The sequence below is a fragment of the Oppia nitens genome, unplaced genomic scaffold, assembly GCF_028296485.1.
Source record: "Oppia nitens isolate AA-2021 unplaced genomic scaffold, nextdenovo-longstitch-racon4-pilon3 scaffold43_pilon_pilon_pilon, whole genome shotgun sequence".
Lineage (NCBI taxonomy): Eukaryota > Metazoa > Arthropoda > Arachnida > Sarcoptiformes > Oppiidae > Oppia > Oppia nitens.
In genome coordinates, this window is record NW_026533225.1 from 757,125 (window position 1) to 781,881 (window position 24,757).

Below are 24,757 nucleotides of genomic sequence, written 5' to 3' on the forward strand. Positions count from 1 at the left end.
AGAATTTTTAAAAACATATTAAACTAAAAATTAATTTATTATTTAAGTAAAAACAATAAACTATATTTAAGAAATTAATTATGTTATTTAGCTTTTTAATTTATATCAAAATTTCTATTAAATAAAGATACTATAGACAACATAGTTTTAAAGTTTTAGAAATTAAAAAATAATAATAATTTTTAATTTTTAAAAGCTAATATAAAAAAATTATTACTAGCATTTTCAACTGCCTTATACTTAATTTTTATAGTTATTAAAATTTAAAAAACAAGTTAATGTTTTATTTTCATTGAAAAACTGTTTTAACGATGTCTGTTTTTTGTCTAAACTTATTATTTTCTACTTAACAATGATTTAACAAATATTATTTTTTATTGTGTATATATTACTTGAATTTATTTAATAGAACTACATATTAAATTAATAAATATTTATAAAATAATAAATTATATTTAATAAAACCTATTCTATTAAAAAATTAGAATTTATTAACTTTATATATATATATATATATATAAATAATTATTTATAATACTGAAATTAAATTTAATTAATAAATAGTTTTTAATTTTAAAAATATAAAGTTAATAGTTTCAACTGATTTAATAGTTAAAAATAATTGATATAATTTATATTTTATAGATATCAGATCGTAACATTAAAAATTATTATTATTATTATATTTTAAATAAATAAAATTGTTTTACAAACAAAATAATTTATTAATCACAATATTTATCAAATGCTTTCATAGGTAAATTAATAGTTGGTCCCTACAACGTTATATTATAATAAAAATAATAAATTATAAATGATTATAACAAATATAACATTTTTATAAGACATGAAAATTTTAACTAAAATATAAATATTTTTAAACACTACGATGATTTTGTACAGTTAATGTTTAAAATGAAAAATACATTGAATACCAGGGTTAAGCAAGGTTTTGGATTTTAGGGGGGGGGTAGACAGAGACAAAATTTACAAAATTCTCGAAAATTCTTGGGTGGGGTAAGATTTTTATTACATTTTTAAACGGCAATTTTTTCAAAAATCCAAAATCAAGGGGGTGTCAAGAGAAAATTCCCTAATATTTCCTTAAATTCCCGAATATTCCCATGTAAATTCGATAAATTTCTTTAAGTTCCCTTATAAATTCCACGTAAAATCCAACGTACAAAGCTTTCTAGGACTAGCGAATTACTATAGAGTATTTGTACAAGACTATGCTTTTATAGCTGAACCATTAACAAACCTGTTGCGCAAAGACGTCAAATTTAACTGGGATATTAAATGTCAAAAAGCGTTTGATGAACTTAAAAATAGATTAATTACTGCCCCAATACTGGCACAATATCAAGAAGGGGCTCCCATTGAAATATTTACTGATGCCTGTGGCTATGGCATGTCAGCAATACTAGGACAGATTCAAAACGGAAAACATGTAGTCATCAGTTACAACAGTAAAATGTTTAATAGTGCACAATTAAACTATGGTATCACAGAAAAAGAATGTTTAGCTATAGTATGGGCTGTCGAACGGTATCGACATTACATATATGGCGAGCATTTTGTTGTATACAGTGACCATAATCCACTACAATATATTAGAAATTTGAAAAACCCAAACAGAAGATTAATGCATTGGAGAACAATACTCGAAGAATATGACTTTTAAGTGAAATATAAGAAAGGAAAATTACATAACAATGCTGATGCATTGTCAAGATATCCATACGAGAAACCAGACGATTGGGAACCAGTAATACCCGTACTAATAAATCCTACAATAAACATAATAGAGAAACAAGATAGTGATAAATGGTGTAAAGAATTAAAAGAGAAAATAAAAAATAATCAACAAAGTAAAAGCTTAAGCAAATTCATTATTGAAAATGAAATTCTATATAGGATAAGTTATGATGATAATAGAAATAGGAGGCTACAGTTATGCCTTCCTAAAGAATTAAGACGACAAATCCTACAAGATTTACATGACAATGAGTTGTCCGGAGCTCACTTAGGATTTGAAAAGACATATGGAAAAATCAAAGAGAGATTTTTCTGGCCTCACTGTGAAAAGTCAATCAGAAAATACGTTAACAACTGTGAGTCATGTCAGTTGAATAAGGTCGACAATAGTCGAGAAAGGAATGCTGCAGCCTATCGACGCCAATGAACCATTTGAAATTGTCGGAGTAGACATACTTGTGCCTCTCTCTCCGACGTCAAAAGGCAGTAAATACATTATAATAATGATTGACTTATTTACAAAATGGATGGAAACAAAGGCAGTGAAAAATGTACAAGCCATTACTATAGCGAAATGGTTTGTTGGTGAAGTTCTGGCAAGACACGGCGCCATTAAAAAAGTGAACAGATAATGCCAGATACTTTATATCAGACTTTATGGAAGAAGTCTTTAAGTTGACAGCCTCCAAACATGTGAAAACCACACCATATAGTCCACAATCGAATGGAACTGCAGAAAAAGCATGTGGGACTGTAGCTATGATGCTTAAACATTATGTTCAAGATAATGTTACCAATTGGGATCAGTAATTACCCAAAGTAACATTCTCGTATAACGTTAGTAATCATAAAGCTACCAAAGTTTCTCCCTTTTTTTTACTATATGGAAGAGAACAAAAAGTACCAATTGACGTATCTTATGATCTACCGCGTGACTTTGCATTTGGTACTAATTATTTAAAATATATGGAGGAAACAAGAAGATTGGTTCAAATGAGAATTATAGAGGCTCATAATGATGGTAAATTCCGTTATGATGCTAAACATCGCGATGTAGTATTTGAGGAGGGTGACTTAGTGTCACTACATATTCCTCACAGAGAGATTGGTCTTAGTACGAAATTACTAAGCCAATATATTGGCCCTTATAAGATAATTACGCGGCACATTCCACTTGTATACACTGTCCAAAGTGTACATAATCCAAGAAAAAAGTTTAAGAATGTACATATAAGACGATTAAGAAAATGGAACAATGAAACAATTCCTGAATTGAACGGCATTGATGAAGTAGATAGTAACAATGCTAAACATATTACTACACAAAATGACAATGAAAATCAACTGGACGATGAAATAGATGATAACACGGAAAAAGAAACAAAGCACAATGATGATCAGAAAACGGACAACGATTAAAATTTATTATAATGCATGGTTTATTGGTATTTTATAGATTTAAGTTTATATAATGCATGCATTTTTTTAAGGTGAAGGGATTTTATAGTAATATTTTATAAATACAAAATTTGTAAACTAATGTGTACATGAGTTATTAGTGTTACTAATTTTACACATCTGAGGACAGATGAAGACTTGAAGGGGCGGAAATGCAATAGTGGGTCAAATCAGCAAAATATTTAACTATTAAATAAGTTTTGTTTTTATTTAAATAATTAAAAACATAATTATTACATAAGCTAAATTATTGAAAACTTTCCCTATATTAAACAAATGCTTATATACACTAATATTTCAACATTAAATAATTTTATATTGAAGTCAAGGATAAAATACATAGTTAAAATATATTGTAAGGGTATTTTATATGTTTTACTCTGAAAAATTATTTCAAAAATTCTTATTTTTATTTGTTAAAAATTTATAACAGCACTAAAATGTTATACAGAAACCTAAAGGTAAACACCTTGTTTTTAACGAAATTTTATTCAATATTTTGTGTTGAATACAGTGTTAAAATAATGCACTAAAATGTTATAGAAAAAATTAAATAGTAAACTCCCAGTTTTAATAGTGATTAAATCCTGACTCAATGTGACACACTTTCTCCTCACGTACACTTTAGTATAAATAGAGGTGTCTCTCAAACACCAAAATCAGTTCTCTCTTTGGAGTCATACCTCGTGTATTACTTTTAAAGTAAATTAATAAAAGTATTTGCATATTACTTTGTGTGTTTATTCTATCTACGCGGACCAATCGTTGGACATCTAAAGGGACGCCTTAAGAATACATCCATAACCACGCGGACGTTAAACAACTATTACGTAAGTAAATATTTTTATTATGAGAACTCCGGGTCTGTGACCCTTGACGGGTCTGTGACCCTTGACGGGTCTGTGACCCTTGACGGGTCTGTGACCCTTGACGGGTCTGTGACCCTTGACGGGTKTGTGACCCTTGACGGATCTATGACCCTTGACGGGTCTGTGACCCTTGACGGGTCTGTGACCCTTGACGGGTCTGTGACCCTTGACGGGTCTGTGACCCTTGACGGGTCTGTGACCCTTGACGGGTCTGTGACCCTTGACGGGTCTGTGACCCTTGACGGGTGACTGTGACCCTTGACGGGTCTGTGACCCTTGACGGGTCTGTGACCCTTGACGGGTCTGTGACCCTTGACGGGTCTGTGACCCTTGACGGGTCTGTGACCCTTGACGGGTCTGTGACCCTTGACGGGTCTGGGACCCTTAGGTGACTTAAATTATCACTAAAAGAGTCAAAACCGTAAGGTAAGTGGTGTATTGCCGAGTGTTTGGTTTACATAAGTAAGGTTAGACAAGATTAGATACCCGTAATATACCCACTTCCCCTACATTATATATATAATATGGTTAAATAAAAAATTTAATGTTAATATAAATGCAATTCATTGTATTGCAAATTATTATTTACACATATTCAATATTGTAGTTAAATAAACAAGTGTAAATTATTTATTGAATATATGTTTTAAAATACTGGTTTAAACCAGTTGAAAATGTTTGAAATATTTCCAGAATAAAAAAAACTAATGACATAAATAAATTAATTTAATTTAATAATCATGGTGACTTATAAATACTCATAAACATACTTGTTAGAAAACGCATAATAATAATTACTAATATACATATATATATATATATATTCATAAAATTTATAATTATGTAACCACGAGATGGTCACCTTTGACAGCACAAGGAAACACTATCTCTCAGTCACTCTCATTGGCTGACTCTTTAGGTCCTCCACAATTTAAGTGGAGGTCAGCCATGTTTTCTTTCTCTTCCACATCGCTCTCACATTCAGTCTCCGGACTAGACTTTCTTCAATCACTTCCCTTCTTTTCAATCATTAAATCAATCTATTGATTGATATCTGCCATCAAAACTCAACACAAAAACGACAATCAATTTTAATCATTTAATCAATTATTTTAATTTTATAATTTTATAAACAATAAATTTTTTGTTACTCATCATTGGTTGTGTCCACTCATTCATTATCTCATCCACGGTCACAATTACAACTTTATTTTATTAAAAAATTGCCCTTAACAACTAGTGATATCAATTTTTAAAACACTAATAAATAAAAAAATGTCATTAAATGATTTTATACGATGAAGTGCGAAACTCACGAAATTTTACCGGAAAAGTAGTATTGGTTACGGGATCGTGTGCTGGTATCGGTGCTTTAATAGTCAAGTTATATTCAGCACTGAGAGCTAATGTTGTGATCACCAGTTGATCCATATATGCTTTACACAAAGTTTCTGTTCAAGCACAACTGTCACCTAATAAACTTAAGGTATTCATTAAATTATAGATTTAAAAAAATTATATTAAATTGAATCATTGTATAGTGGCCGAACTGAAACAATCTTGGAAGGAATCCGGTGCTGTCACTGATGGTGTCGTTAAAGTTTTGGACAACGTTTATCAACAGCGATGACCATCTGGTTTTCGGACTGTTGATCAATTTAGTGCGGAGTGCAGTGACAATGGATCCGTTCACGCATTCGCACACACCGTTTGTTCAGAAACTCATTGGGCTGCGACTGAGTACATCTGCGACGTGATTCGTTGATCCCGGTCTAGGTTTGACTGTGAAATCAAAAGTGCTCAACCGGATCGACCATCGGAACAGTCGAGTGTGAACAACCATTTCAGACAGGAACAGTGTGTGATCACTTGAAATTTGGTGCCGTCGAGGTATACATGAAAGTGCTCGATGGCCTTAACCACTTCAAAGCACTCTCTTTAGCCGGAACGGGAAGAGCTTGAAGTCGATGCTTGGGTGGTCTTGAGATTTGAGACGATAGCCCAGTCGGGACAGTCTTGCTTCCAGTGCATCTCTTTTCTGCCAAAAAGTTTGCATACCGGACACTGAGAAGAATGTGCTTTGGTTTTGTTAAAGCGAGACTTTTTGTCCAATTATGGCGGTCCTTTTTGAACTTTGTCTGTTGTTTCAATTGTCTGGACCGTTGCGGTCGGCTGTTTGAAATCCAAAGTTCAAGTTCTAAAATCACCAAACGCAATACTTGCCTACTCTTGCTTGTCAAATTTATCTTTCAATTTTTAAAGTCCTGTTTTTAAAAGTTTTTTATCCATTTAGTCTGTCAGCTGTTATTAAATTTGGTTGACATTATTAAACGTTAATTGATCTCTTTTTACGATAGATGTGTATCAATTCAATCTCTAAGTTAATACTGATTTTACTCTTTTGTTGTCTTTATTTATTGATTACAATTACAATGACTTTTGTTTTTAGTGAAATCCGAATCGTTGGGAACGATAGGCACCTCCACCAGTTTATAACAGTATATACTAATAAAACACATATCATTTAGCGTCAGCGTTATAAGAAATTTAGTGTTAATTTCAGTAACAATTTTATTAACTTTTTTTACTTATAAGGATGCAAACAGAGTATTTATAATATTAATATATTAGTAAATATAAATTTAAAAAAATATTAACTTTTTATATTAATATTAAATAGATTTTATTTAATATTTGCTTTAAAATTTAAGAAATATATTATTTTTATAAAATGATTGTTAAAATTATTAATTTTATAAAATTAGTATTATTACTATTATTAATTTTATATAATAATCAATTGATTCAATGTAACATCAATATTGATTTATTGATTTTAAAAAATCACGATTTTATACAACAATTATATTTTCAATCCAATAAAACTGATAGTAGTTTAAGTCAAAAATGCAAACAAGTACTCAACTATTTGGTTAAAAATAGCAACTCTACTGAACTAATTAAATGTATGTTTAAAAAATGTTATTAAATCACTAATAAAAATTTATTTATTTATTTTTTAATAAAAACTAGTGATCGATTCGAGTGCAGTCATCGGCACCGGTATTATGAGTGGAAACTATCAATTTATGGGTCAATACAGTGAATGTTTGGATTTAAAGGCCGAGATTTTATTAGATAATCAATTATCAAAATTTAATGGTCAATATTGTACACTAAATATGCCGATAAACTATTTTTTGAAACCACAAGATATTAAGGTAAATTATTTTTTACAAATAGCTATAATTATAAATTTAGTTTTAAACAAATAATAATAAGATTATTTATAATAAAGAACAATAAATTATTAATTATTATTAAATTGATTGAAAAACGAGTTATGAATTTATTATTATTATTGGTTATAATTATTTTAAAAAGTCAATGGATGTGCTGATGTCACCATCACTTGGTATTTGTATACCTAATGTTTGCAATAAACAAGATTTAGATAACATATTAAAATCATGTAATTATTTTTAATTTTTTTTTATTATTTATTCTAAATTTATTTAATTTTCTACTTTAATAATTATATTATAATTTTATTGTTAAAAATAGTTTTAAAAACAACTGGTATTGACTTATCTATTGAAAATTGTGGTGAAAATAAATATTATCCGTTTCAATGGTTTCACATATTTATTATGTTAGCATTAATTTTTTGATGTTGGGTTAAATTAATTTATTAAAAATATAATTTTATTTTATTTTATTTATTTATTTATTAAAGATGTGTCTTTTCTGTAATTGCTTTATTAACAATAATATCAACTATTATTGACGTTTACAATAAACAAGAAAGTAAGTGGTATTTTGAATTTAATTTTATAATATTAATAAAATAATAATAATCTAGAATAAAATTTTTAATAGATGAATATATAATGATTTTATATATTTGTGATTTATATTAATAATACTATATTATATACATTTATAATTTTTTTAAATAATATAATAGAATATATTAATTATAAACAAAAATAATTTTAATGTATTTTTTCAGAGTTTATTTATTAATTATAATTACTGGTCTTAGATAAAAATAACTGTTAGTTTAATTTATTTTATTTTTTTTAAATTCAATAAATTAGGTAATATAAACAGGATATAGTAGTATTAATATGTATATATATTAAATAATATATTGATTTAAAAAAATAAAATAAAATAAAACTAACAATTATTATTATCTAATATCAGTCAAATCAAAATGGTTTCGATGTTTGTTGGCTTTTTCAATTTCTACAAATAGCCGTCAATTGTTGAGCACTGGTAGCCAAAAACAACAACAACAACAACAACAACAACAACAACAACAACAACAAAACAGTATTAATTGTTTTCATGGTTTTCGATTTTTATCAACCTGTACAATTATATTGTTTCATAGTAATTTACTGCTTACTACTATTCAACCAATTGGTAATAATAAATAAAAAATTAATTGTAAAATAATAATTATTTTGTTTTTTTTAAATATAATTATTTTGTTTTTTTTAAATATAATTATTTTGTTTTTTTTAAATATAATTATTTTGTTTTTTTTTAAATAAAATTATTTTGTTTTTTTTCTTAAATATAGTAAATTTTCTAAATATCAATCTATTAAATGAAAATATTTTGATGCAACTAATAATTAATTCAAGCAATAGTGTCGACGAGTTTCTAGTTATGTCCGGATTTTTGTGCGCTTATAATACTATCAGAGAAGTCAATAAATTAGAGTCGATTAGAAAATATAATATTTTTTAAAAAATATTTCATCGATACTTGAGATTAACGCCATCGGTGTTGGCAGTGATTGGTTTTTCAATTGTTGTCGAACCGCTAACTAGTGGTCCCATTTGGCACCGGTATGTAGAAGAATCAGTGCTAACATGTCATCAAAATTTCTGGACACAACTATTGTATATTAATAATTTTATATATACACCGGTATGTAATAATAATATTTAATTTATTGATAGATTTATTTATAATTTTTTTAAACAAAAATTCATTCAAATTAATTAATTTAATTATCAATAGTTTTATAATTAAATATTAAATTAAATAAGATTTATTAAATTAGTTTTATCTTTAATAACTTTTGTTTGTCCAACAAATTGACACAAATATGGACTAAATCTGTCTCTTAAATGATTTTAATTAATTAAAATAAGATTTAAATTCAATTAATTAATAAACCAATAAAATCAAGTTGAGCGTCTATAAAATGGACAAACAAGTTATCAATAGTAAAAATAATGTGTGATTTTCATATAATTTAAAAATAAAACAGTTAGTTGTTCTAGTTATAAGCTTGAAAATTTATTTATGTAGTTTTTGTTTAGTTTTATAATGTATATATATATATATATTTGTAAAAAATAATAATAAAATCAATTCTAAAATTAAAATTAGTGTTTGGAACATACATGGTATCTATCAGCTGATATGCAACTATTTTTAGTGTCACCAATATTTACCATATTATTAGGATGCAAACAAATTAAGTAAAGTATTCAACTAAAATTTGTAGTATAATTGCATATTTAACCAAAAACATACATACATCTAATGTTAAGATACAAAAATACAGTAACAATTATACATTAATAAAGTCATTTATTGCAATCATAATTGATTCAAATTGAATCAGAGAGAATAATTAACTACAAATAATTAATGAAAAAACCATATTTTTAAAATAAACCAGATAAAATGTAATGAGCATTGCCAGAAACAAACGTTGATGGAACAAAATAAACGCAACTATAGTCATGTAGGGTATCAAATGATTTAGTGTGATAAAATAAACACAACTATAGTCATGTGGAGTATCATATAGCATGACAAAATAAACAATTATAGTCAATAGGGATATCACATGATTCAGTGTAACAAAATAAACTCAACTATAGTCATATGAGGTATCAAATGATTTAGCATAACACAATAAGAACACTATAATCATTTTGGATATTAAATGATTCAGAATTACAAACATTAGCATACATTAGCATACATTAGCATACATTAGAATACATTAACATACATTAAAATACATTAACCAGGGTTAAGTAAGGGGTAGAGCCAAAATACCCCCTTAAGATAGAGAATTTGGGATTTTACCCCCCAGACTTTTTTACCAAATTGGAAAAATTGTCGCTTAAAAAAGAGGAGAAATGACCCCCCCCCCCAAAAAAAAAAWTMSACGCCGAAGACGCAGATTAAAACTATTTTAGTATGTGTTTTTACGTTTTTAAAAGTTATATAAATCTAATTATTGATTAAAAATAAGTAAAAAAGTTAAAATAACGTTAAAACTCATCTAAAAATAACATAATTTTAATTAAAAGATTAAACTAAAAAATTAAAAATTACCTATTTGTAAGGAGTTAGGGAAAATTACCTCCCTTGATTTTGGATTTTTGAAAAAATGCCGTTTAAAAATGCAATAAAAATCTTACCCCACCCAATACCCCGCAAGATTTTTCGAGAATTTAGTAAATTTTACCCCGGTCTACCCCCCCTAAAATCCAAAACCTTGCTTAACCCTGACATTAATATACATTACTATACATTACCATACATTACCATATATTACCATACATTACCATACATTACCATACATTACCATACATTACCATACATTACCATACATTACCATACATTACCATACATTACCATACATTACCATACATTACCATACATTACCATACATTACCATACATAACCATACATTACCTTACATTACCATACATTACCATATTATACCATACATTACCATATTATACCATACATTACCATACATTTAATTATTTATATTTTGCCGCCATTTTTTGAAATTCTATTATATATTATTTTTAATGCTTTATACAATTCTAAACGTTTACTTAAATATTTTTTTTATATTTTGGCCTTTATTTTAAAAAAATTAAAAATGCACTATTATATCTTATTTTTAGAAATGTAATTTTTAAATGTAAAATTTTTACTTAATTTTTTTTACTTTCGCCGCTATTTTATCTATGTTCCTGAAAAGATATCAAAATTTTAATGCTGATTTCTTATATCTGATTTTGTTGCTTTATTTAAATATATAACAAACAAATTTTACCTAATTTTGGTAACTTTGGCCGCCATTTTATCTATGTTCAAGAAAACTTACAAAAAAATTTATTGCAGGTCTCCTATATCTTATTTTAGATGTTAAAATAATACTGTCTGTTAGATGATATAATTATTGAATTGTATTAAGATATAAAAATTATCTATTAATTTATAGAAAACAATATTTAGGTATTGGTATAAATTTGTTGGCAATAATTATAAGTTGGATTGTTATCGCATATTATTTAGGCATATATCACGATCCACCAGTTTTTATCTATAGACACAAGTAATTAAATATTTAAAAAAATACTTAATTATTAATTAATTTATTATTATTATTATTATAATTTTTAGAGAATTTATATATACAGTAAAAATTTATTCGACATCATACTGTCGATTTGGTGCATATAATATGGGTATACTAATGGCATACGTATATATTAAACATAAATTTATATTTAAACCGGTTAGTTGTATTATATACCTAATTATATAAAATTTTAAACTATTAAACAATAAATATATGAACCAGATTTTCTAAAGGAGGGTTGGGTTAAAACCTTCTATTTCACCTAAGATTATAATTTTTGGTCATTTGACCATATGCTAAAAATTTTAAGTTTAATTCAAATTAATAGTTTATGTATAGGAAATAGAAAAAATATTTAACTAAATCTATTTAAGATTATTTACACTAATTTAATAGGAGTTTAGTGGGATTTTTTTACACTTATCTCACCCTATACCCCCCCCTGAAATCATAAATGGTTAGCAACCCTTATACACTTTTAGTGATAGCGTATTTTTCGTTATAATGATTAGACAAAATTATTTTGAAACTTTTATTATAACTTTATAATTATTCTAACAATATTTATTTAGACAAAATTATAAAAATTTTAACCTGTAATACTAGTGTTTTTTGTGTAAATTTGTGTATATAAAAACTATATATCAATTAACTAACATTTTTTTTATTAAATTATTTTTTTTGTCTGAAAATAATTTTAAAAAATAATAATAATTAAAAACAACAAAACTTTCTAAACATGCAAAAAAAGTTAATAAATAAAATTCTATGGTTGCTATGTATTTGTAACATATTGGCCATATATTTGGTACCATATGTTTGGACAATTGGCTACAGTTATGCCAATGTTGGCAGTGTTATATATGCTACACTACATCACACACTACTTGGTCTAGGCTGGGGCTATATTCTGTATAGCTGTGCCATTGGCCAGGGAGGTCTGATTAATCGGTTGCTATCGTGGCCAGGATTTGTACCGTTAAGTAGACTATCCTATCAGATATATCTCTATCATTTTGTGATTATCAAGATTTTCATGTATTCATCTGAACAACCAATTTATTATAATATAACGGAAGTGGTTTGTAAATAAAAAAAAATTAATATTACAGTTTGTATAATAATTATTATTTTTTAATTCAAGTTTTTGTTATTTTTTCAATGGTTAACATTGGGAACTTTGGTCAGTTATTTGGCGTATGTTATGTTTGAAGCTCCTGTTAGTAAAATTGAACAAATCTTATCAAAATAAATTTTTTAATTATAAAAAATTAAAACAAATAAAATGATAAATATAACTATTATTTTTTGAAGCAATTGATTAATCTTTTGTTATTACGCAAAAAAATAAATAATTTTAATTTAGTTTAATTTGTTGATCAGTTAATGAATTCTTAGATTATTAATTTTGTTTTTTCCAACAATTGATTTGTGATCTGAGTTTTATACTATTTATACAAAAATGTGTTAAACTTTCTCATATTATTATTGTTTTTTAAAGTACAATTTAATAAATAGATTTTGATTATAAATTTAAAAGCTAAAAATTATTTATATTATTATATTGACGTTATTTATGACTTGTATATATTTATTAGATGAACTTTTAAACTATATTACTAATTTTAAAAACAAAATTTAGTATGTCGAATAGTTTTCGAAATAATCAAATTACAATATAAATAATACTATTGTAATTTGATATTATAATTTATATTGAAATTCAAATATTTCAAAAACTAGTCGACATTAAAATTTTGCGTGAGAATCTTAAACAAAGGTGCTTTTAATTTCAATTATCTGGTCAACAATACGTTAGACTTAAAAGTGACCAAGGGCAATGTTGTAGATAATTTTAAACTGGATAATATTGTAATTGGTCATTTTTTTTAATTAATTATATGATTGGGCAGATAATATTTCGAAGGACAATCACTCGGCTAACAAGTACTGACGGACTTTCGGACATCTATAGGGTCATGTTGTCGATGGCTCGGACATAATCTTCCATCAATTGACATTTGTCTCAGGCATCGTAACAGGTAATAAAAATTACCGAAAACTTCCAAACCTTGACAACAATGAATTAATCGATCGGACATATGATGTTGAAATGTTGTTCAAATCGAACGGTTCCTTCCGGTGATTAGATCTCAACTGGATGGCCAACTGAATGTCGGGTATGCGGGACGAGTACTGAGCGGCCAGACGGATCTGATTTTGGTTTTGGTTATCAGCCGTGGAATCGATGTCCAGGTGTTCATACAGAGCGACTTTCAAAGCCATCGCTGCTTTCGATGTCGCGGTTTTTTTAAACTGTTTTCCGACATTTTTGTACTTAATATCGTCAATCATTTGATTGAAATACGAATCTTCTATCAGAGATCGTTTGCAAGCGTATGATTGAGGTTGACCTGAGGCACGATCTATAGGGCACTGCCTGTAGTACCAGTTCTGGACATTGGCAGCCGACGATCCGTCCTGAACGGCCAGATCTTGGGCAGTGATGACCCGGTCTTCGGTCGATTCGAAAACACCGGTAACAATGACGGCTCCTTTACAGTGACATTGTTCACCAAAATCGGCGTGAGCCTGGAGTCGGGCTTTCTGGGACAGTTCGGGGTTGTCAGTTCGTAGTAGATCTCGTTGGATCGGGTCGGGTAGGCGACAACAGCATCGGCATCTGGTGACTGTCATGTAGATCACATAATCAATTATTTTAACTTATTTTCATAGTATTTCACAACTATAAATAATTTTTTAATAGAAAGTTATTTAATAATTTTATTGATTTAATTTTTAATGCAATTATTTTATTTAATAATCTACAATTGCACAAAAAATAAACTAGTACATATTAAATGATCAAATATGATTTTATTATATTCATTGTTGAATAAAAATATTCAAAATTATTAATAAATCTGTGTTAAATTAATTATGTTATATTTGTTTTTTAAGTTATCATAATAACAATTAATTTTCATCAATTTTATAACATATTAATTAATAATAAAAATATCAAATAATTCCGGCATCTCTGGCCAGTGTATAGAAAATACTAGACTTGTTTGTCAGTAAAATATCGGGTTCGTCAAACTCGGCTACCCGTCCATTGTTGAACACTATTACCCGATCCGAATCCATAATCGTATTGATTCGGTGGGCAATTGTCAGTACAGTACACGAACTGAACTCCTGGCGAATAGTTTGCTGAATAAGTGCATCGGTTTCGATATCGATGGCAGCCGTGGCCTCGTCGAGGATCAGTACAGATGTATGACGAAGCAGTGCTCGGGCCAGACAAACAAGTTGTCGCTGACCGACACTTAGATTATCGCCCGATTCGGCAACCGGTGAATCCAATTGATTGTCCAACGACTGGACAAACTGTTTGAGATGTGACTGTTCTAATACTGACCACAAATCCGAATCGGTATGATTGCCAAAGGGATCCAAATTTGATCGAATAGTACCCGAATAGAGTACCGGTTCCTGTGGTATGATTGTCAACCGCGACCGTAACTCTTGGAGACCCAATCGGCTGATGTCGATGTCGTCGATGATAATGTTGCCCATTGCCGGCTCAATGATCCGAAAGTTTAGTTTTTTTAGTTTAGTTTTTTTAGTTTAGTTTTTTTAGTTTAGTTTTTTTAGTTTAGTTTTTTAGTTTAGTTTTTTTAGTTTAGTTTTTTTAGTTTAGTTTTTTTTTTAGTTTTTTTTTAGTTTAGTTTTTAGTTTTTAGTTTTTAGTTTTTAGTTTTTAGTTTTTAGTTTTTAGTTTTTAGTTTTTAGTTTTTAGTTTTTAGTTTTTAGTTTTTAGTTTTTAGTTTTTAGTTTTTAGTTTTTAGTTTTTAGTTTTTAGTTTTTAGTTTTTAGTTTTTAGTTTTTAGTTTTTAGTTTTTAGTTTTTAGTTTTTAGTTTTTAGTTTTTAGTTTTTAGTTTTTAGTTTTTAGTTTTTAGTTTTTAGTTTTTAGTTTTTAGTTTTTAGTTTTTAGTTTTTAGTTTTTAGTTTTTAGTTTTTAGTTTTTAGTTTTTTTTTTAGTTTTTAGTTTTTATTTTTTAGTTTTTAGTTTTTAGTTTTTAGTTTAGTTTTTTTTAGTTAAGATATACCTTTTCCTGGGGTTTAATGCATACATCAATACCGCGTAGCACCAGATCTAATCCGGGACGATATCGGGTACCATAGCCTTCAAATTTTACGAACCGTTTGACGGCCAATTGGCCGGCAGGTCAATAGCGGTCGAGTGTCAGTCGGTCTCAGATTCTAGTTGAATATATTCATCTACCCGTTCCACTGAAACGATACTGTTTTCAATGAGAATAAACACTTTTATCAGATACTCAAACGTCGGCATCAGTCCGATGGCCAACGACAGGGTAACACCTATTGAACCGCCAGTCAGTCGATCTTTGGACAGTACGGCAAATAGTGCGGCAAAAAATATCAATAGATTGCTCAGCACAGCCAAACGTATCTCTAGCCAACTGATGGCCAAAACATTTGGATACAGACACATCAAGTCGGGACTCTATTTCCCGTACAAACCTATCTGAACAACGATAGGCCCGAACACTGGACAGACCGTTGACCGACTCTTCAAAGTGCGATATGATTTGCGATCGAGTGATTGACTCTAATCTATAAATAAATATATATATATATATAATTATAATTATTAGTAGACATAACCAAAAAAATATTGTATTAGTTATTTATTTTTTTACCTTTTTAATTGACGGGATGTTTTTTGTAAAATTCCTATTTTAAATTTAAAAATTCTTAATTTTTTTCAGTTTGTTTGTATATTGTTTTTAATTGAAAACATTATCTGAAATAATACAAATAAACTAACAATAACCACAAGTGGGGCCACAGACAGACAGACAGACAGACAGACAGACAGACAGACAGACAGACAGACAGACAGACAGACAGACAGACAGACAGACAGACAGACAGACAGACAGACAGACAGACAGACAGACAGACAGACAGACAGACAGACAGACAGACAGACAGACAGACAGACAGACAGACAGACAGACAGACAGACAGACAGACAGACAGACAGACAGACAGACAGACAGACAGACAGACAGACAGACAGACAGACAGACAGACAGACAGACAGACAGACAGACAGACAGACAGACAGACAGACAGACAGACAGACAGACAGACAGACAGACAGACAGACAGACAGACAGACAGACAGACAGACAGACAGACAGACAGACAGACAGACAGACAGACAGACAGACAGACAGACAGACAGACAGACAGACAGACAGACAGACAGACAGACAGACAGACAGACAGACAGACAGACAGACAGACAGACAGACAGACAGACAGACAGACAGACAGACAGACAGACAGACAGACAGACAGACAGACAGACAGACAGACAGACAGACAGACAGACAGACAGACAGACAGACAGACAGACAGACAGACAGACAGACAGACAGACAGACAGACAGACAGACAGACAGACAGACAGACAGACAGACAGACAGACAGACAGACAGACAGACAGACAGACAGACAGACAGACAGACAGACAGACAGACAGACAGACAGACAGACAGACAGACAGACAGACAGACAGACAGACAGACAGACAGACAGACAGACAGACAGACAGACAGACAGACAGACAGACAGACAGACAGACAGACAGACAGACAGACAGACAGACAGACAGACAGACAGACAGACAGACAGACAGACAGACAGACAGACAGACAGACAGACAGACAGACAGACAGACAGACAGACAGACAGACAGACAGACAGACAGACAGACAGACAGACAGACAGACAGACAGACAGACAGACAGACAGACAGACAGACAGACAGACAGACAGACAGACAGACAGACAGACAGACAGACAGACAGACAGTAATAAATGCAACAATCAGTGCGGCCAACACTGATAGATAATAACGTGTTTTCGATCGGATGGTATCGACATCACTGCTGCTGTAGGCGCCCGATATATCCGATGTCCATTTGGACAGCCAATTGTTTACAGTTATTTGGCAATCAGTAGCTCCTATTTGACTAATTAAATATATGATAGCCAGTATAATAGACATTAAACGTATATATTTAATATAAACCTAATTATAAATTAAAAAAATAACTAATTAACTAATTTTTAATTATTATTAATATCTAAATAATCAATTAATATGGTTTACGTACACCAAAATTGATTCTTTCAGACTCCAAGTGCTCTTCATCGATAAGCTGTGTATTAGAAATGGTTGTCATATTGAATGGTTGGTCACCAGCAGGGTTTTAAAAATGGCAGGCATAAACAATAGATGCCAATTTTGCCAAATGCCTGCCCTGCCTCTGCCATGCCCTAGGCATCTATTTTCAGGTGGTGACACCTATTATTTTAATTTTATATTATTAATTTATTTATAAAACATTGTTTTTATAATATATTTGCTTGTATTTTTGTTTTGTATACCTTTAATTAAAAGGTAATATCATTGGAAATAAATAAATTAATTGTAAATTTAATTAACACTCAAAAACACTAAACTACATTATTTTTATAAATACAGTTGCTTTTTAGCAATTTAAATTGGCAGGCAAATAAAATAAATGCCCAAAATGCCAGGCATTTATGGCATCTATTTGGGCATTGCCAGGGCAGGAATTTATTTTCTTAAAACCCTGGTCACCAGTAGTATCAACAGTAGATGCTATTGTTGTTGTTGTTGTCGATAGTATCAATGCTATGTTGACCATCAGTTAACATATCTTCATCTTCTTCTTCTTGATTGTCTATCTGTTGTTGTCTATTGTTGACCGAGTATTGTGCGACCAAATCGATAAACTCTTGATTGTTGTCCAACAGCTGTTCATAGGTACCGATAGCGGCCACTGAACCGTCTTTCAATACGACAATAAGGTCGACATCGGGTAACACAAACAGCTGATTGGTGACCAAAATACGTGTTTTTTGACGCAATAGACCGGTTCGCGAACTAAATACTTCGGTCATAATATGTTTGCCCACATGACTGTCCACTAAATATAAATAATTAATATAATAATAAAAATAAATTATTAGTAAAATAAAAACCTGCGGACAACGGATCTCCAAACAAATAGATGTCGGCATCAGAATAGACGGCCCGACATAAACTGACTCTTTGTTTTTGACCGCCACTCAAATTGATACCCTTTTCGCTGATTTTAGTCTCATCTCCGCCGGACAGTTGCATAATATCTGGTTGGATTAGAACAGTAGTAGGATTGTCAAACGAATATTAACTAAAAAAGTACATTCAATAGACTTGAGGAGTATGTTTGAACTAAAGATTAAATTTTATAATTATTATAAATTATAATTATTTTATTCTAATTTTAACACTAAAATTGTTAGATAGATTAGATAGATTAGATAGATTAGATAGATTAGATAGATTAGATAGATTAGATAGATTAGATAGATTAGATAGATTAGATAGATTAGATAGATTAGATAGATTAGATAGATTAGATAGATTAGATAGATTAGATAGATTAGATAGATTAGATAGATTAGATAGATTAGATAGATTAGATAGATTAGATAGATTAGATAGATTAGATAGATTAGATAGATTAGATAGATTAGATAGATAGATAGATTAGATAGATTAGATAGATTAGATAGATTAGATAGATTAGATAGATTAGATAGATTAGATAGATTAGATAGATTAGATAGATTAGATAGATTAGATAGATTAGATAGATTAGATAGATTAGATAGATTAGATAGATTAGATAGATCAGATATTAGATATTAGATATTAGATAGGCCTACCGCTAATTCGTTGACAGTCAACTGTTATCAAATTGACAATTTCTCCATTAGGTGTGAGCCGTTTGCTATCATTGCTTAATACCAGTTCTTTGCGATATATGGCTGATGTTAGACACGATTTAATTCTTATACCTTTATTTTGATAATTTTATAATTAATGTTTAATTATTTATTAACACTTTGTACGTTAGCTCAAGGATGTATTATTAAATTTACTAATTGTAAGTATTTATAAGTTATTATATAATATAACAATTATGTAAACAAGTTTTTTTAAAAAAAAGGTAGGTCAATGTTGTTAAATATTTTATCGTTTTTAGGCTACAATTTTTCAAATCTTCAAAACTAGGATGTAAAATCTCTAAAAAAAATCATAACTTCTCCACCCTCCCTCCCTCCCTCCCTCCCCCGCTACCCCAGCTATTAACACTGATATATCATACCTCCCCGAGCCTAGCATATCAGTTATGATAATATTATGATTAATAGTTTTTAATAAGATTTTTTTATTCTAATTAGGTTATAATTAATTTTTTTAAAACCATTGCTACCTATTTTGTAAAAGTGATTCTATATATATACAGTACATAATTATATACCATTGTATTAATTATTTCGTTTGAATAGGCGTTAAGTAACGAATAGATAATATTGATTATAACTATCATTACTGTATAGACATATCCGTGCCATTGATGTTCATATTTATCGTCAACGAAATCAATTAATAATCTATAAAAAATACAACAACAAAAACAATTATTAGTTAAATGTTTTAAAATTTTAAGTAAAAATATAGTACTAACTCTTATAATACCGTATAGTAAAACATATATTTAAAAAAAATTAATTAATTAACTAAAGTATTAAAAATAATATTTAGTAAAATTGTTCACCCCACCTTATACCACAATTTTTTTCCAGATTTTTGCCATTTTACACTCACTATATCCCCACTATAACCCCCCCCCTGAGATCGACCATCTATCGAAACCCTGATATTTACCTACAATTATATTATCAACAAAAACAATAAACAAATAAGTTTAGTTTTCAATTTTTATAATATATAAAACTTCATAAATAAATTAATTTTTTGAAAAAAAATTTACTGATTTATTCATTGTTTTAACTTAAGAAATGTGCAGCTCATGTACATGTATATCATGGTTGTAAAATGGGAGGTAGGGGCGGTAAGGTGTTTGTCGTATTGTTGTTTAACCCCCCTACCTCACCCCCCCTTTTACTTACTTGATAATAAGTGGTTGTAAAGTTGGTATAATATAGGCTACTATAAACAATATAATTGGTCCGATAATATTCAGGCCATACATTTTGAAAATGACCATGAACACATTAGTATGATAATTATTATTATTATAATTATTATTATTTCTATTTTAATTATTATTATTATTTATAAACCAATGTTTTGCAAACAATTTGTAATTATTTAGACTACTGTCCACTGAACGTAATGGCCAGAGATCTTGTAATTGCAATGATTTTCGCCAACCATTTATAAATAGCATATCAATCCAATGGTAGGTTATCTTTGATAGATAGGATGCCCTCTCTTTTGGATGCACTATACGTTGGTGTTGATGACAATTACTTGTATTGTGAGCTAACTGGTCATCAATATCCATGTTTAATGTCGGCTGTTTATCAGCAAATGTTGTTATAATTAGCAACAATGCCGTCAATAAAAATGACTAACATCTCAATATATACTCATAGTATCTAAGACAATTAAAGAATTATTTATGAAAAATTACAAAAAAATACAATTTATCATCCGGTGCTGTAGTGTATGTAACAATAGATAGTATTAGACTGACCACATAAAAATATCCTGTTTTAAAATTCTATTATTTTTGTAAATAACCTGTATAATAGTATAAAATTATTATTTTCACCTGTATTTTCCTGTATATTAWATAWTATATTCCTGTATGTTAACCTGTACTTAAATAACAATATATTGGTATATATTTATAATTTTAATTAATAAATTTAATTTAGATGCTATAATTATATAAAAAGTTGAAATTATTTTATATTGAACATGAACTATTTTAGAAATATTTATAAATTTTTTATATTTAAAAAAAATATTTCAAATATTTAAACTGTATATTAAAAATACAAGCAATTTTTTACTAACAAAACTTGATTCATAGTTATTTTATACTTTTATTAATCAATTAGTTTAACATATTTTAAAACTGTATATTTTATTATACAGGTTAGCCCTTTCCTGTCACCTGTATTAGACCCTTGATTCCTGTATAATACAGGCGTCACCTGTATGGGTGGTCAGTCTAGATAGTATACTTAAAAATGTGTCAATCAATAGGTATATCCAAACACAACCGCTTCGATGGACACCATAGAGACGATGGCTGTAATAGATAATACACAGAACTAGTCGGGTAGCTGTTTGTATGGCTGTCTTTACAATGTAGGCCGTACTCGGAATGTCCGACCAGTGATATTGGCGAACCAAACTGAGTATCAATTCAACAAATAGGACAACTGTGCTGACAATGGCCAGACATAGACGACATGTATTATATGAGTTCCATTCAATTGATGGTTTGTTCGATGATTTATAACAATTATAGATAATATATGGTAGGCTTAGCCATAGGAATATACAGGGAATCCATGCAAACCATGTCTCGATCATACATGAACTTAGATGAGGATCGGGTGTATACCATGTTTGGTGTATATCCTGTAGTTTAATGATATGATAATTGATTATTTGAAAAATACCAGTAAATTTGTTGAATAAAAAAATAAAATATTAAATTAGTATTTACCCATAATTTTGTTGTACAAATATTTTCAAACATAGATAATTAATTAATTAATTAATTAAAAAATATAAAACAATATTAAAAAAAATTGTATCTGAATTCTTAAATCTGATATATATATATATATATATATAATAAAATTTATAAATATTTTTACAATATTAATATTGAACAAAACAATTTTGATTATTAATTATGACCGAAATGCCGAAAACAATTGAAGAAAGAGAGATATTGTTTCGGAGATTCATTAAACTTAGAGCCAAAGGAGTGAAGACATCAGCGATTATAAGGGAATTGGGTAAGTAATACAAAACTTTATTTAAATTACAATTAAATAATATTGTTTTATTTTAATAGATATTTCAAACAAAACATTCATCGAATGGTCACGAATTGATTACAACGAAGAGATTTTCTTGACAAAAGCAAGACCTGGTGGTCGACCAAAGGCTACGACTCCAGAAGATGAACAAACTTTAAGAGATTTAGCTCTTGGACAGAATTGGGATGACATCAATGTATTGAGATAAAACCCATCCATCCGTGACAACGACCGATTGTCAACACTTTCAAATACGGCTTTAATAAATCATTTGAGTCAATCAGGTAATATAATAAAAAAATAATAATAAATTATTAATAAAATTTATTTAGGTGTAAGGCGTCGTGTGGCAGCTATTAAAGAGAAATTAAGACAGTGTCACATTGAAAGATGGCTCTCTTATGCTAATAATATGCTTAATTGGACACTTGAAGATTGGTCGAGAGTTATATTCATAGATGAATTTAGTGTTACCACAAGCGAATCTGGCCGTGTTTATGGACTCAAAGGTACACGTTTCGAACAGAAAAATATCGCTCATGTGTCCAGGACATAGATTCATTTATACTATTGTAAGTAGAAATAATTATTAAAATTATATATTTGTAACAATATTTTTTTCAGCTTTGGTTTCCACGGCTTAGGCGAACTGGCTGTTGTTGATAGACTCAACAGTGAAGCTTATGCACAATTTCTTGAAGAAAAGTTTTGCCTTCTATTGAAAGACGCTTTGATGATGGAAATTGTCTTCTTCTTCACGACAATCATCCAAGTCATGTCTCACACTATGTGAAGGATTGGGTCACTACTAATATTGGTAATGTTCAGGATTTTGTTATTATCCAAGGTATAAAATATTCATATATTTAGAAAAAAATTGTCATATATTTTTGTTTTATATAGTTTGTCACCGGATTTAAATCCTACTGAAAATGTCGGCGCAATGATTAAGAATAGATTACGCAATCAAATTGCAACTATTGAATCACAACAGCAATTGTTAACAGCTCTTCAAAATTCACACCAAGATTTGAGTAATGATCGTCAGTTTTTTATAAATTTGGTCGAATCAATGCCAAGACGTCTTCATGCCGTTATTGATGCTCTTGGAAGACATACTCGTTACTAATCCAAGAATTTTGATATTTTTCGTTTTTCTTATTTAATAATAAATTCAATACTAATTCAATTCAATATTTAATAATAATTAAAAAATTTTAGTTTCATAACATACATAAATTACGTTTTTATTTATTATTATTAACAATTCAATTGAAATGTAATGATAAAATAGCTAACTTTTAGAAAAATTAAATTTTATATAAAATTACAATAATATTTTAAAATATTTTTTATGATTTATCAATCGGGGGGGAGTGGGGTTAAAAATTTAAAAATAACCTACATTAAAATATAAATAGTTTTTAAGATATTAAACGTTTTATCTGTGTAGTTAGTTAGTTTAAAACTGTATATATTAATTTTTTGTTAAATAGCTGGGTTCACATACTAGGGAGGCAGGGAGGGAGGGAGGGGAGGGAGGGGTTAGCGAAAGAAACTTTTGTCGAACGACGGGTGAGGGTCGGGGGGTAGAAGTTAGAGGAATAAAATTTTTAAACTTTATTTATCAGTTTGTTTTTAATGATGGGTCGGGCATGGGATAAAGACACTTTTTATTTTAAAAAATTTTATATTTATAAAGTTAGAGTAATTTAATAATATTTTATTTATTATACATTTTTATTAATTATAACAACATGTAAGTGTTATAGGTAGTCACTGCCATTTCAATGCTATACTGATTGGTGTTTTAATGCTATAATTATTTCAATACAAAAGTGATTTTTGTTTGTGTTTAAATTTACTAAAGTGAATTTAACACAACGCTGTTTTATTTTTATTTAAATAATTATATTTGCTTAATACTAAATTCTAGAATTCACTTTTAAAAATGCATTGAAATGTTACACAGAGAAGTGAATAGTAAACACCTACTTTTAAGTAAAGTTTTATTTTATTTTTACTTAGTATTTCTCTATTAAAATAATGATTTGAAATGTTATACAAAACAGTGAATAGTATACTCCTACATTTTAGCAAAGTTTTATTTTATTTTTACTCTATATTTCACAGTTAAAATAATGTATTAAAATGTTATACAGAAAAGTGAATAGTTTACGCCTAGGGATTAAAGCTGACTCAATACGACCTAATTATTTCTCACGTACACTTTAGTATAAATAGTGGTGTCTCTCAGACATCA

General features: G+C 28.9%; 1 protein-coding gene across 1 annotated transcript; it reads right to left on the minus strand.

Moving 5' to 3' along the window:
- Positions 1-14,526: 14,526 nt before the first annotated feature.
- On the minus strand, positions 14,527-15,084 carry LOC128959267 (ATP-binding cassette sub-family C member 2-like). The gene has a single exon (XM_054305206.1). It carries the CDS (start codon positions 15,082-15,084, stop codon positions 14,527-14,529), a length of 558 nt encoding a protein of 185 aa, XP_054161181.1.
- Between the last annotated feature and the right edge of the window lie 9,673 nt (positions 15,085-24,757).

Coding starts and splice junctions, on each gene's coding strand:
- LOC128959267 (XM_054305206.1), bottom strand. CDS start 15,084: ATGGGCAACATTATCATCGACGACATCGACATCAGCCGATTGGGTCTC.